We start from the raw sequence: 13,984 nt of genomic DNA on the forward strand, positions 1-13,984 counted from the left end.
GGCTGCTCAGACTGGCAGCTGCTCACCAGGGTCTCAGGCGGAGGTCTTTCCCATCACCTCCTGCCTGGTCCTTTTAGCGGGTGATGCAGGGGATTGAACCTGGGATTTCCTGCACTCCAAGCAGATGCTCTACCACTGAGCCACAGCCCCTCTTTACAGCTCTCCAGGGTCTCAAGCGGAGGTCTTTCACATCACCTGCTGCCTGGCCCTTTTTTAACTGGAGGTGCTGCTGGGGATCGAACCCGTGATTGATGCAAAGCAGATGCTCTCTCACAGAGTTGTGGCTAGCATTTATGCACCTCACAATGTTCCCTCTAAGTTGTGTGTGGAGCTAGCTCAGTTTTTTAGCCTCCGGCTCACACATTTTTGTCTTCACTCAGGAAGGACGGCTCCAGAGCAAACTCATTGATGCAGCAGCCAAATCGCTCGCTCACAACTTTCATGCCAGTAGCTCACAAAGTAGAATTTTTGCTCACAAGACTCCACAGCTTAGTATTGCTCACAAATTCTGGGAGCCATCACAGGCAACAGAGTTTGTGTTGGTGTCCACACTTGGATACAAATCCCTTAAACAACTGGGAACGGAATGGCCCTGGAAGATCATACTGCCGCAGTGCGGTGGACCAGTACGGTTTTTCTGGAATATAGACAATATCATCTGAACATCGTCAGCCGAATACCATCTTTTTTATTAGTGTAACATCTTAAAGCACTTGTTAATGATCTTGTTTTTGTGTTTTATTGTGTTTTATTCTGTCTATTTAGTGGCACAAAGTGCCCAATCTGTAAGCCGCCCTGAGCCCTTTGTGGGGAGGGAGGGGTATAAATTTAATAAATAAATAAATCCCCTTTACTCTGTATGGGGCAAAAGACCCACAAAGCAATCCCACCATGACGTTACCTCTGTGCTGATTTCTCGCCAAGACCTTTGGAATGTCCCATTAAGAGTCCTACCACAATTCCATACGACAGCTAACCCCCCCGACTCCCAATTCCCTCCCGTCCTTTCAGAAATTGGGATCAGTCTTTGTAACTGGTTGGCAGTAGATTCAAGGCAGGCAAAAGGAGCCTGTACTTCACACAATGGGCAGTTGACTTGTGGTACTCACTGCCACTTGAACTGCTATTGAGCAATAGCTCAGATGGATTTAAAGGGGGGGGGGGGCTAGACACATTTACAGAGGATAAGTCTATCCCTGGCTACGAATCGTGATAGCTGAATGGGACACTTGATTTCTGATGGGCAGATCTGGGGAGTGGACAGCACTGCAGGGATATTGTTAGCAGCTCCTGCTAGGCATCCCAAGCAGGGTGCTGAACTAGGTGGGCCCTGGGCCTGATTCAGGAGGGGTAAACGCTGATGTGCTGATGATGCGGCGTGGATGAATTCACACGACCACCGCCAGAACATCACGGGAAAGAAAGAGCCCCTTGTTTCCTGCCCGGACATTACCCCCCCCCCCCACAAAGGCAAAGGCAGACCGGGAGCTCAGATTCCGTAGACATTTATTTATGTACACGCGTATACACATGGGTTCCCGAGGGGAGAATTCGTTCTCCTCTTCAGTGCTCTCTCGTTTGCATTTCTGTTCCAGTCCACATCAATTCTACATCAACCCACCGGACAATGATTCGGGGAGGAAAGGGGGAGAGATGCACACCCGATGCAGCACCCCCTGCTCGGCAGAAAGTGACAACCGGACCAAAGAGAGAAAAGAAAAGGGAGAACAGGAGAGGGCCACCTGCTTGCGCCCCACAAGGAGCTCCCGAGCCCACCTCTGCAGTCAGGATCTGCTCCTGGGTCTTAGCGAGCCCTGCTAAGTGCACCTGTTGTCCAGGGAGGCAAGACTAACCTGCACCACGTTGCGTGATCTGGGCCTTACGTCTTCCAGTACAGCAAGCGGGGGTCTCTGCACACAGTTTGCGGCCCAACCTGCTTATTCGATTTATTAATTAAAACATTTATGCCCCTGCCTTCCACACCCCCACCTTGGGTGGCCTGTGACACCGCCCCGGCCCATCGCCCTCACCATGAAAACGTCTCCAGCAAGCTCCGGGAGCGGCCGCCACTGCCATGTCCCCCACCAGAAGCAAAAGCGGAGTGGTTCCCGAAAGCAGAGCGGAAGGACGCGTCTCCTCCTTCCCTTGCCCCTGGAGGGCCCACCCGGTGAAGGCAAGCAGTGGGGGGAACCGAAAGCGGAAGAGGGGGGCTCTGACTCTCTGCAGAAAGGGGGCCGCTTTGGAAGGGGCATTAAGAAAAGGAGGGGAAAGAGAGGAAGGGAGGGGCCTCCCATTGGGTAGTCGCACCCGGAGCGGTTCGCCCTGGTTTCTGGCTGAACTCGCAGGGACTTGCGTGCTCTCTCAAACACCCAGGCTGCCCAGGGCACAGAGGGCCAAACCCTAGGCTGAGCTGAAGCCATGTGCCCCCCGGCCACTCCCCAGATGGGAAGGGGGGGGGGAAAGAACCTTCCATCTGACTAGGACTGGGGTGGCGTGTGCAGCAGTGTTCCCTCTAAGCTGCTTCAGTGTGAGCTAGCGCACAGTTTTTTAGCCTCCGGCTCACACCTTTTTGTCTCAGCTCAGGATGGGATGGCTCCGGAGCAAACTGACTGATGCAGCATCGCTCGCTCACAACTTTCATGCCAGGAGCTCACAAAGTGGAACTTCTGCTCACAAGACCCCACAGCTTAGAGGGAGCATGGGTGTGCGGTTCGGACACCGCGCTTCCACGTCCGGGGGCGAGCCTCACTGGGAGAACGGGCATGCCATGGCCTCCCTGTGGTTCTTGGCCCACCCACTCCCCACCCTGCGTGTCACTCGGCTATCCCTGGTCAGCCTCAACAGGAGAGCCGGATCCCCTCGCGCACCCCCTTCTGTGAGCCAGCCCTCCCGCATTTCGGGGCACGGCCATCGAGGAGTCCGCCTTGACCGGTTGCTCGGGGGAGCTGGGCTTCCACGGTGGCGGGCAAAGTGCTATTTGACGTGTTCAGCAGCGTGTGAAGAACAGTAATACTTCTTGTGGGCGATGAAAGTCGACAGGCTGCTGAATTTGATATTGCACAGGCGACAGTACCTGTGGTTGCCATTGGCGACGGGGGCGGGGGGCCCTTTGCCGGGCGGGGTCTGCACACTTTTGTCCGTATACCCGGGAGGGGGGCGGGGAGGAGCCTCCGGCAGGGGGGAGACGGTCAAGGGGAGGGAAGGGGAGATGGGGAGGATGGGCTGGGGGGAGACGGTGGGCCGCGGGCTCCCGTTGGACACCGACGGGACGGAGGCCTCTTTGCCGTTGAAGCTGTCCTTGCGCAACCGAGGGAGGGGCTGTGGCGGGGAGGCGGCGGGGAGGGGGGGGAGCAAACTGCTCTCGGCCAGCGTCCGCGCGGCCTCGATCAACGTGGCACCAGGCACGGTTTTGGCGACAAAGAGGCCGTGGGCGTTGCGGAAGTGCTCGGCCAGGTCCCCTTTGACGGCCCCGTTCAGCGGGCAGTAGGGGCACACGGCCAGGGGCACCTTGGCGGCGTGGAGGTGCAGGGCTTTGGCATCCAGGTAGCGCTGCTGAAGTGAGTCCAGGCCGGGATAGGGGGCCGGCGGGGCCACGGGGCTCACGGAAGCCGCCGCCTTCTCCACTTTGACCGGCACCCCGTCGTGCTCCTCGCTCAGCCGGTCGGGGCTGCCCCGGGGTTTCAGGAGGGGCGGGACGGCCCCCTTGATCTTCTGCAGCTGCTCGAGCGTGCCGGGCTGCAGAGGGGTGGCCGGGCAGTAGTACTTCTTGTGGGCCAGGTAGCTGTCCAGGCTGTGGAAACTGATGCGGCAAGCCGTGCACTCGTGGTAGTCCGCCAGGGGCAGCAGAGAGGCCGGCAGCACGTCCCCACCATGCAGCCGAGGTTTCTTGCTCAGGTCGATGGGTCCCTCGGCGTCGGGGCTCGAACTGGGCGAGGGGGTGGTCTTGACCATGGCAATGAGGGCTGGTACCACGGGGGGCGCCTCGGGGCGTGGGACGTCCAACGTGCTGCCGGGCTGGCTGGCGGTGCCGTGGATCTCGTACAGCTTGCGCCGCTTGCGGGTGCGGATTGGCTGCGGCAGGAAGGGCACCTTGCCGGCGGTGCTGCTCCGGCGCAGAGGCGGGTCATGGCGGGACGCGCAGTAGTAGCGCTTGTGAACCATGTAGGTCTCGTGACGGCTGAAGCGGATGTTGCAGGCTTCGCACACCGTCCGGCTGGGGTCGTCGTCGGGCTCCTCCACGGAGCTGCCCCCGGGGCTCTGGCTGTCCTCGCTCGTGCGCCCGGCCCCGTCGGCCTCCGGGGAGGGGCTGGCTTTCGCCCCGCCTTCCTCGACCTTGATCTCTTGCTTGACCTCGGGGAGGGGTGGAGGGGTGCCTCTCCCAGTCTCCCCCTCCTGCCCTGCCTGACTCTCTCCAGGACCCGGGGGGGATAGGAGCACCCCGGGGGCGGGGGGGCCTTTCGGGGCGGAGGCCGGGGCAGCTTTCAGCTTGCGGGGTCCGGGCGGGCTCTCCTCCGCCACGCGGCGGCTGGAGCAATACAGCCGCTTGTGGACGTAGTAGTTGTTGATGTTGTTGAACGTGATCTCGCACTCGAAGCATGTGGCCCCCTTGGGCACTGGGGTGCCCGGGAAGAGGGTGGGAGGCACGCCGCCGTGGCCCTGCTTCAGGCGGCTGTGCACCAGTTCCGACATCTTCGCCAATATCTCCGACGCCTGGGGGACCACGGTGGCCTCGTGGCCAAACACATACTGCGGCAGGAAGATCGTGCCCCCCGACGTGCCCGACCCGGACTCGCTGGGCACCGGGCTGGACCCGGGCGTGGGGCTGGCCATCTCAGATTTCACCTTCACGGGCGGCAGGCTGTGTGGAGAAGACGTTCTCGAGGAGGCGTTGGGCTCTGGCTCCAGGGCGGTGGCCGATCCCGCTGGGGAGATCTGCGTGGGGCCTTCCCCCTCATCTAGAGGCTCCTCCTTGACCCGCACTGAAGGAGCCGCGTCGCTCACGAGGGCTGCGGAACTTCCTTCTTGCGGCGGGGAGCCACCCTCTGCTTCCTCAGCAGGGGGCACCTTCACCAGCTTGGCGGGTGTCTGTGGCCGGTTTGGGGCCGCTTTGGGCTCTGAGGCGGGCAGAACCGCTGCCGGGGCGCTGTGCAAAACCACGTGCTGTTGAAGGCCGGGCAAACTGTCAGCCACATAGCCGCAGAAGGTGCACTTGAGCGTGGGGGCCGGGCCCGGCGTGCTCAGACCTGCGGGGAGAGGGGAGGCGTCAGGAAAGGCAGGGCTCGGAGGAGCAAATCTTTCTCCCACGCGGGACACAGTTCTCATCGGGTAGTTCAAGTCTGCGGGACCACTGCAGAGCTAGAAACTGGAGCGTGCCTGGACCGAAATGGCCAAGACGTACGGTCCACACGCCTCCGATCCATCAAGCTCAGGAGAGGCTGACTTACCTGGGGTGAGCGTTTTCGTGGCTGGGACCGAGGAGCCCGGGGAATAGACCTCTCCCTTGGAGCCCGGCTGGCAGATCATGTGGTTGGTCACCAGGTGGCTGTAGAGGATGTCTCGGGTGGTGGAGATGAAGCCGCAGCTGTGGCAGATTCCTGAGGGCAGCAGGGGGAGACAGAGAGCACGGAGCGTGAGCTGAGGAAGCCGCCTCAGGCCGAGTCGGACCACAGTGAGGTCCCAGGCCAAGGTCATCTTGAGCCCGTTTGGTGTCGTGGTTAAGTGCGCGGACTCTGATCTGGGAGAACTGGGTTTGATTCCCCACTCCTCCACTTGCACCTGGCTGGATGACCTGGGGTCAGTCACAAGTTCTCTCAGAGGTGTTCTCTCAAGAGCCGTTTCTGTCAGAGCTCTCTCAGCCCCACCCACCTCACAGGGTGTCTGTTGTGGGGAGGGGAAGGGAGAGGAGTTTGTGAGCTCTTTTGGTGTAGTGGTTAAGTGCACGGACTGTAATTTGGGAGAACTGGGTTTGATTCCCCACTCCTCCACTTGCACCTGCTGGATGACCTTGGGCAAGCCATAGTTTTGGCATAGCTGTCAGAGCTCTCTTGGCCCCACCTACCTCACAGGGTGTCTGTTGAGGGGAAGGGGAAGGGAAAGGAGTTGTTTGTGAGCCGTGAGACTCCCTTGGGGAGTGAAGAAGGGCGGGGTATAAACCCAATCTCTTCTTCTTCTTCTCTGGGCCCCGACCCAACCCCTGGAGCTGGGCAAGCCACCTTTAACGTGTGGCCTGGGGTGGATCTGCCTGGAGTGAAGAGGGAGTCTTTGTCACGACGCCCCTGGTGCTTCCCAGCCACTTGCGACCCTTTCCTCTGGAAGAGCTGAGGACCGAGCTGGGACATTCTGCCTCGCAGAGCCAGCCCTGGGCGATGAGTCCGTCTCCAAGAGGTGGAGCTCGATGGAAACCACAGAAGGGAAGCACAAGGGGTCGCCTGCACACCTGAACCCCACACAGGAGGAGGAAGAGGAGGAGATTGGATTTATACCCCACCCTTCACTACCTGAAGGAGTCTCAGGGCGGCTGACAATCCCTTTCCCTTCCCCGCCCCACAACAGGCACCCTGTGAGGGAGGTGGGGCTGAGAGAGCTCCGAGAGAACTGCTCCTGAGAGGACAGCTCTGAGAGGACTTGTGACTGGCCCAAGGTCACACCAGCTGGCTGCATGTGGAGGAGCAATGGGGAATCAAACCCGGTTCTCCCAGATTAGAGCCTGTGCTCCTAACCACTACAACCAAATTAGCAGGCAGCTGAGCCCACTGCACGGAGGGCACCCCAAACAGTCCTCCTGCGCCCCCAACTGAGCCGGATGCACAAGCACACGCTACTGACCAAGGCCCCGACTCCCCCGCCCCGAGGGCTGTGAGCCACATTCTGTGCAGCTCCCGGCTCTCCACATATAAACCCTTCCGGGTCTCCTGTCTGCGAAATGCCCCGCTTGGGTCCCACACAGGGGCCTACCGTTCAGCGTGTCGGTGTGAACCTTCAGGTGACGCTCACAGTTGGCTTTTGTGGTGAAGGCCGAGAAGCAGATCAGGCAGACAAAAGGCCTCTCCCCTGGAAGAGAAGCCCGGTGCAAAGAGCCCACGGTGAGGTCGGGCACCCCAAACCCCCCCCCTTCTCAACCCACCAGCCACGGGACCTCCTTTCCTCTTCCACCCCCCAAGCCAGGGAGCGCCCCCCTCGGTGCCACCCTGAACCAAAGACCATTCAGCCTCCTCCTCGTACCACTGTGGCTGCGCATGTGGATTTCCAGGGAGCTGGCGCTGGGGCAGCTCTTCTTGCACTGGGGGAAGGGGCAGACCCGCTCGTTGGGGTAGGCCTCCTTCGGCTTCTCGTCCACCGCGGGCGACACAACGTTCTGGCGGCTGGCGCAGTAGTACATGAGGTGGGCCTGCAGGTTACGCTCGCTGCGGTACCAAATGCCGCAGTCTTTGCAAGGAAAGACGTCCTCTGGAAGGAAGGAAGGAAGGAGGGAAGGAAAACCGGGGTGAGGGGGAGAGGGGACCGAAAGGCACAGTGAGAACAAAGCAGTAGCAAGAGAGTTTGCCTCGCATATCAATCAGGCGACTTGCATATCAGGCCACACCCACCACAGCAGCAGAAGTGCCGTGTGAGTAGGCCACGCCCCCTGTTATGCCACCGGACATTATTTGTGTTGGCCACGCCCCGATCCTGTGTCACCGGGAGTGACGTGAAAGGGCCACTCCCCCTTCTACATCACAAGGGTTCTCTTTTTCTGCCCCAGCCCAAGTGCGACTTTCTCAGACCCCTAACCGTCGGCACCTTCTCAACCCGCTAGCAACACGAGGACCTGGGGGCTTCCAATCTGGGATGATCTGCTACATACCCAAGTGCCATCAAGTCGCAACTGACCTAGGGCGACCCCTGCAAGGGGGGGCTTTCAAGGCAAGTGAGGTGGCCTTCCTCGGGGGTCTCTCATCAAGTACCAACCCTGCTTCACTTCCAAGACTGAGCTATCCTGCGCCACCTTCCCTTCGATGACCTGCTGCATACGTACTGTTCACAATGGCCGTGGCCAGGATAGCAGCCATGCCCGCCTGCTGTGGGAGGAGTTGTATTTGGTCTCTCATCAAGTACCAACCCTGCTTCGCTTCCAAGACTGAGCTATCCTGCGCCATCTTCCCTTCGATAACCTGCTGCATACGTACTGTTCACAACGGCCGTCGCCAGGATAGCAGCCATGCCCGCCTGCTGTGGGAGGAGTTGTATTTCAGAGGGCAGAACTGCCGGGCAAGCCAGGTCCCCGGGCTCCGATTTCACCGCGTGGTTGGGGATGCCCATCGGCTCAGCCATGACGAACACCTTCAGGGGTTCTCCCTCTGGGATGGCCTTGGCGGTCTTGCACCAGATCGCATCGTCTGAGGGATGATAAGAGGTGTCGCTTTGAGGTCACTGGGCAACTGCAGAGCCACGTCAAAAGGGGTAGAAAGGCGAGGCGAGAGCAGTTGGGGGCAAGGAGGGGGAATCTTGCGTGTGAGAGTGGGCACAGCACCATCCGGTCCGTGTGAATACATAGGAGTGAGAGATCGAAAATAGCAAAAAGTCCAGTAGCACCTTACTAACAAAACTTTATTGTAGCACAAGATTTCGAGAAAAGAGCAGTTGGGGGCAAGGAGGGGGAATCGTGTGTGAGAGCACCATCGGGTCGTCTGAATACATACGACTGAGATAGTGAAAACAGCAAAAAGTCCAGTAGCACCTTACTTACAAAACTTTATTGTAGCACAAGATTTCGAGAAACACAACTCTCTTCGTCAGATGCATGCATCTTGAAAGATTATGCCACAATAAAGTTTGTTAGTCTTAAAGGTGCCAAAGGACTTTTTGCTGTTTTGCAACAACAGACTAACACGCTAACTCCTCTGGATTTGTGAACCGAGATATCTGTGATCATGAGACCACACTCATGTGCAAAGCCCATAACCATGTGAGGAGGGAGAGGCAAATGAAGAAGAAGAAGAGATTGGTTTTATATCCCGCCCTTCACTAGGAGTCTCAGAGAGGCTTACAATCACCTTCTGTTCCTCTCCCCCACAACAGACACCCTCTCCCTTTGCAATTCTTTTTGGGTTCATCAATATATTTATGTACTAGGAATAAGGCTCGTTGTGGAAATAAATACAACGAGCTCTAGAAAGAGGCTCTGGGCGGGTGTCCCGGCCTTGGGCACTCAGTGTCAATTTGCTGTGGTGACCTCAGCAGGGTATAATGACACCGAGTCCACCATTTTCTCCAGAGGAACTGATCTCTGTTACCTGAATAAAAGATGTAATTTTGAGTGATTTCCAGCCCTCACCTGGAGATTGGCAACAATGGTTCCCCAGGAGGGAATGGCTGGTTTGGAGGGTGGAGTCTATGGCATTGTACCTGTCTGAGGTCCAACCCCTCCTGAAACCTCACCCTCTCCAGGCTCCATACCTCAAATCTCCAGGAATTTCCCACCTGGAGTTGGCCACCCTATCTCCTTCCTAGCCAAGCACCAACCTACCTTTATTTTCTCCTCACTCTTCAGATTTCCATCCCCCCACCTGCAGCCTCTACCGTGCTCTGAAGCCCTGACTGCTACATCACAGGGGCCATCTCAGCAGGATATAAGGACACAGAGTCCACCATTTTCTCCAGGGGAACTGATCTCTGCCATCTGGAAAGCAGTTGTAATTCTGAGTGATCTTCACCCTCACCTGGAGATTGGCAACAATGGTTTCCCCCAACAGGCATTAAGGGGAAATGTATTTTACCTCAGAACAGCAACAGCAAACTGTTTAGAATGTTAGAGGCAAAGGCCAATGAGGTCACATATGCAAACGACCTCTGTATCCCGAGGCAAAGGCCAATCAGGCCACATATGCAAATAACCTCTGTGTTCTGACTGGCTATGGTGGGGGGAGAGGAACAGCAAATTGTTTAGAATGTTGGAGGCAGGACTCAGGCAACACAGCCAGTGGATAGGGAGACCCTCTGACAGATCAGGGAGCCAACTGATTTGGGAGCGTGTTGGAATGTTCAGGGGAGTCCATGACCAAAACAGAATTATATATAAGGAGAGATAAGGGAGAGGGAGAGAGAGAGAGAGAGAGAGATGCTCAAGTAATAAAATTCTTATTACTGGGAGTGCATGTTTTGAGTGCCCTAGGCTGAGCCTCACTGCCAAGCCTACCTTGCAAGGCTGTGGTAGGTATGAAGTGTGGCTGTGGACACCTTGGAGAAAGGGAGGGGCAGAGAAGGAGCAAGCCAGACGAGGGTTAGAACATGCAATACACGCATTCGCCTCTAGGAGGCAGCATCAGCCCATGCATTCATCAGTGAGTGGCTGTTTTCTTCCCAACCTCTCCCTGCTGAATGTTGCTCTGCCACCTGCAGCCCCCAAAGGTCTCTTCCTTGTATTCCCCCCTCCCAGATATGCAGCCCCCTCCCTGAACACATATCCCCCTCCATCCCTCCTTACGGCCCACCTTTTCATAGGGGAGGTTTGTTCCTTCCCCCCCCCTCATTCTCAACAGTAGCCAAGTTGTAAACACCCAGAGCGGTGCCCGTTCCCCCACCCCTGTCTCCCCCCATCCCATGTTGTGTTTCTCCCTTATGCGTTTTGGATTGCCAGCTCCTTGGGAGTAGGGAGCTCTCCATTTAAGTCTGCTTAAGTCTGCAGGGGGACACATACCAACAAAGACCAGAAGCCTGCTGGGTGATTTGGGGCCAGTCAGGATCACATCAGTCTGCAGCTGAAAGATGGCTGCCCATTTGTCTCACGCACTGTTGCTCACCTGTAAAGCCCTCGCAGCTTGGGACCGAGCTACCCTAAAGGACTACCGTCTCCTCTTCTGTCCTGCCCTCCAATGAAGACCACCACTGCCACCTCTGCTAACGGGGCCCTCACAAGGAAACCAGGGGCAAGCGGTGGCTAGGGACGGGGCTTGCTCAGTGGTGGCTCCTTGGCTGTGGAATGCCTTGACATTCGTCTGCCATTTGGGCGACAGGTGAAACCCTTTCTTTTCACCCAGACTTTTAGATGCCGTTCTGTATCTTAACACCTCTCTCTCTACAGCCTGCCCACTGTCTGTATTATCAAAAGCTGAGAATTTATTGCTGGGATTTTCCGAATTATTTTTAAGTGGACTCATTGTGTTTTATTTTGTTGTTTGACTTCTGCCGCTACGTGCCTCGGGCAAGATAAAAAATATTCTAAAGAATTGCCATATCCGTAGGGATATCGCTTCCAGCCACTACGGTCAAAAAGCCCCGAATTCAGGCATTTGGGAGTTATACAAACCCAGGGCAGACTTAATCAGAGGGAATAGGAGGGAACCTCTGTTTGCGGAAAGGAGACGGAAAGGGACGGAGAACTCCAGACTATCCTGAAGAAGGACTTCCCTTAGCCCTTTTCAAGGCCCCACAGAATACATTAACACCTCCCACCTTTCTCCCCCCCCATGCCCCAACACCCCAGGAAAGAGGCCCCCGTGCAAATACCAACCCTTTTTGTAGATCACCACATTAGCCTCTCCTTCTCCGGAAACCGAAGGCAGCTTGGCGATCCAGCAGTTCTCATCCTCTAACACCAGGGTCACGGGTGGGTTCGGCTGCCAACAGAAACAGAACATGCAAAAGAACCTCCTCAGGAAAGCTCCTCCATTAGCATGTTTTCACAGCCTGGGGAACTCCTACATGAGAATGACTCGGCCCTACACTACCTATAAATTACCTGCCTACCATTTTTCTTCTCAACTTGACACAGAGAGTACTCTGTCTTTCTGTGTTATACCTCTGAGCAGGGCTATTTTTGGGCAGGAACGCACAGGAACGGAGTTCCGGCTGGCTCCCAAGTTGGCCACGCCCAGCAGCAACACATCCACGACAGCTAAGAAACAGAGTCCATTTAATGAGGACCTGAAAAGTCAGGGCTTTTTCAAGGCATTTCATTGCCCCCAAGCGAGAGACTCCCATTCCCTCTGTGGCCACCGGCAGGGTCCAGAGAGGACACCAGACACCCACTCTGCTGTTCAGGATGGACAAAAGAAACGACGAATGACATTTGGGCTTCCGCTGCCCCTGGCACAGACGGTTTCCAAAGGGCAGGAGGCAGACGGATAGAGGACAGGACAGCCAATGACTACGAGCCAAGATAACTAAAGAGAACGTCCCTGTCCAGAGGCAGTTGATCTCTGAAGAGCAGTACCAGGAAGGAACATCGGTGGCCCTCCAGGGCAACTAGTTGGCTGCTCAGTGAAACAGGATGCTGGGTCAGACGGACCACTGGTCGGATCCAGCTGGGAGGACTCTTGCAGTTGGATGCCTTCCAGCCATCATCGGCATGGAACAGTCACCACCAGTGTTTCCTCTAAGCCGAGTTAGTGTGAGCCAGCTCACAGTTCTTTTAGCCTCTGGCTCACACACTTTTGTCTCAGCTCAGGAAGGAGGGCTCCAGAGCAAACTAACCGATACAGTCGTGGCTCGCTCACAACTTTCATGCCAGCGGGTCACAAGGTAGAGTGTTTGCTCACAAGACTCCACAGCTTAGAGGGAGCGTCGGTCTCCTCTGGGTGGGGTGCAATGGCTGCTGGGCCCAAACTGGGGTGGGGTGGCGGAGAGAAGAGGACCAAGAGAGCAGAAAACCCCACAAGGCCTCAGCGCACACCAAACGGAGCCGGGGCCGGCCCCCCCCTCCCCTGCGGAAGCTGACCCCGCTGCTTGCGGCCCTGAGGCCCTGAGGCCTGCCAACACCCCTCGGAGCGTGACTGCGAGCACAACAACTTTGTTATTTCCTCCTCTCTTTAACCCGGGGGCTGACCGTGGCAGGCTGCGGAGGAAACTGCCACTTCACCCCTCACCTCCGCTAAAGGCCGGGAGGAAAAGAGATTGGCGGGAGGGGAGGGGGAGAGGGGACGGGACCGGCGCAGCTTCCAGGCCGCTTTCGCAAGTCGAGAGGAAGCGGCCTACGTCCCCCGGCCTCCTGCTGCTGACGCAGCCACAGATGTTCGGGGGAGACAGGAAGAGGAGGCCGGCGTGGACCGGGCAAAGCGAGCGCCGGAGACGAAGTCCACGAGGGGGGCTGCCTGCCTGCCAAGCCGGCGTTCCTTTCTCCCTCCCACCACCTGGAAGTAGTGATGGGAGACCCTGGATGTCAGGCAGGGACCACCCGAATGGCAGAAGCCCACGTCTGAGATGGACTCAACTTTGCCCCCCCCCCGGCCTGTGTGGTCTTCCCCATTTCCGCCCATAAAGGCCCCGTGCAAAAGAAGAGAATGGGCAGGGGGGCGGTCAGCCTCCCAGACCGGATGGAACCTGGGAAGAGATTAGGGATCAGCCGTTAGAAGCCCCAGGGCCAAGTCTGCTCCCCGGAGAACCACCACCACCACCACCACCTGGTCTTCAAGCAGCAAAAAGGGACGCTTTTGGGGCAGCTCCCCCCCGGAGGGAAATGAATGGGATTCTGGCCCAGCAACCTCCATCCCCTCTTCCAAATGGCTCTCCTGCCAAAAATAAAACTCCATCCAGGGAGCTAGGCCATCCCTTGGGCACCCGGAGGCTAAAAAACTGTGAGCTAGCTCACACTAACTCAGCTTAGAGGGAACACTGACCACCACCACCACCTGGTCTTCAAGCTGCAAAAAGGGACGCGTGGAAGGAGGGGCTGTGGGGGCAACAGGACTTTTGGGGCAGCCCCCCCCCCGGGAGGGAAATGAATGGGATTTTGGCCCAGCAACCTCCATCCCCTCTTCCAAATGGCTCTCCTGCCAAAAATAAAACTCCATCCAGGGAGCTAGGCCATCCCTTGGGCACCGTAAGCTGGAGACGGAGACACTGTCCCTGCCCATTCTTAAATTATGAACCATAAAACTGCTTTATACTGAATCAAACCACCTGGTCCATCACTGGCTCCCTTGTCCATTCAACTGGAGATGCCGGGGAGGCCCAGGGCTCTTTTTGTAGAAAAAGCCCAGCAGGAACTCATTAGCATAATAGACCACAC

General features: G+C 57.3%; 1 protein-coding gene across 1 annotated transcript in view; it reads right to left on the reverse strand.

The window, feature by feature from the left end:
• Positions 1–2,969: 2,969 nt before the first annotated feature.
• ZFPM1 (zinc finger protein, FOG family member 1) overlaps positions 2,970–13,984 on the reverse strand; it is a 108,692-nt gene continuing 97,677 nt past the window's right edge. Inside the window, exons 11-17 of the mRNA XM_015428161.1 lie at positions 11,489–11,594; positions 8,166–8,375; positions 7,222–7,446; positions 6,955–7,050; positions 5,445–5,594; positions 4,407–5,243; positions 2,970–4,322 (exon numbers count right to left, since the gene is read on the reverse strand). Of these exons, the coding sequence (XP_015283647.1) occupies positions 2,974–4,322; positions 4,407–5,243; positions 5,445–5,594; positions 6,955–7,050; positions 7,222–7,446; positions 8,166–8,375; positions 11,489–11,594 (2,973 nt within the window). The 3' untranslated portion in view covers positions 2,970–2,973. The remainder of the gene's footprint in view (positions 4,323–4,406; positions 5,244–5,444; positions 5,595–6,954; positions 7,051–7,221; positions 7,447–8,165; positions 8,376–11,488; positions 11,595–13,984) is intronic.

This window comes from Gekko japonicus, unplaced genomic scaffold (genome assembly GCF_001447785.1).
Source record: "Gekko japonicus isolate JY-2015 unplaced genomic scaffold, Gekko_japonicus_V1.1 scaffold1470, whole genome shotgun sequence".
Classification (NCBI taxonomy): Eukaryota; Metazoa; Chordata; class Lepidosauria; order Squamata; family Gekkonidae; genus Gekko; species Gekko japonicus.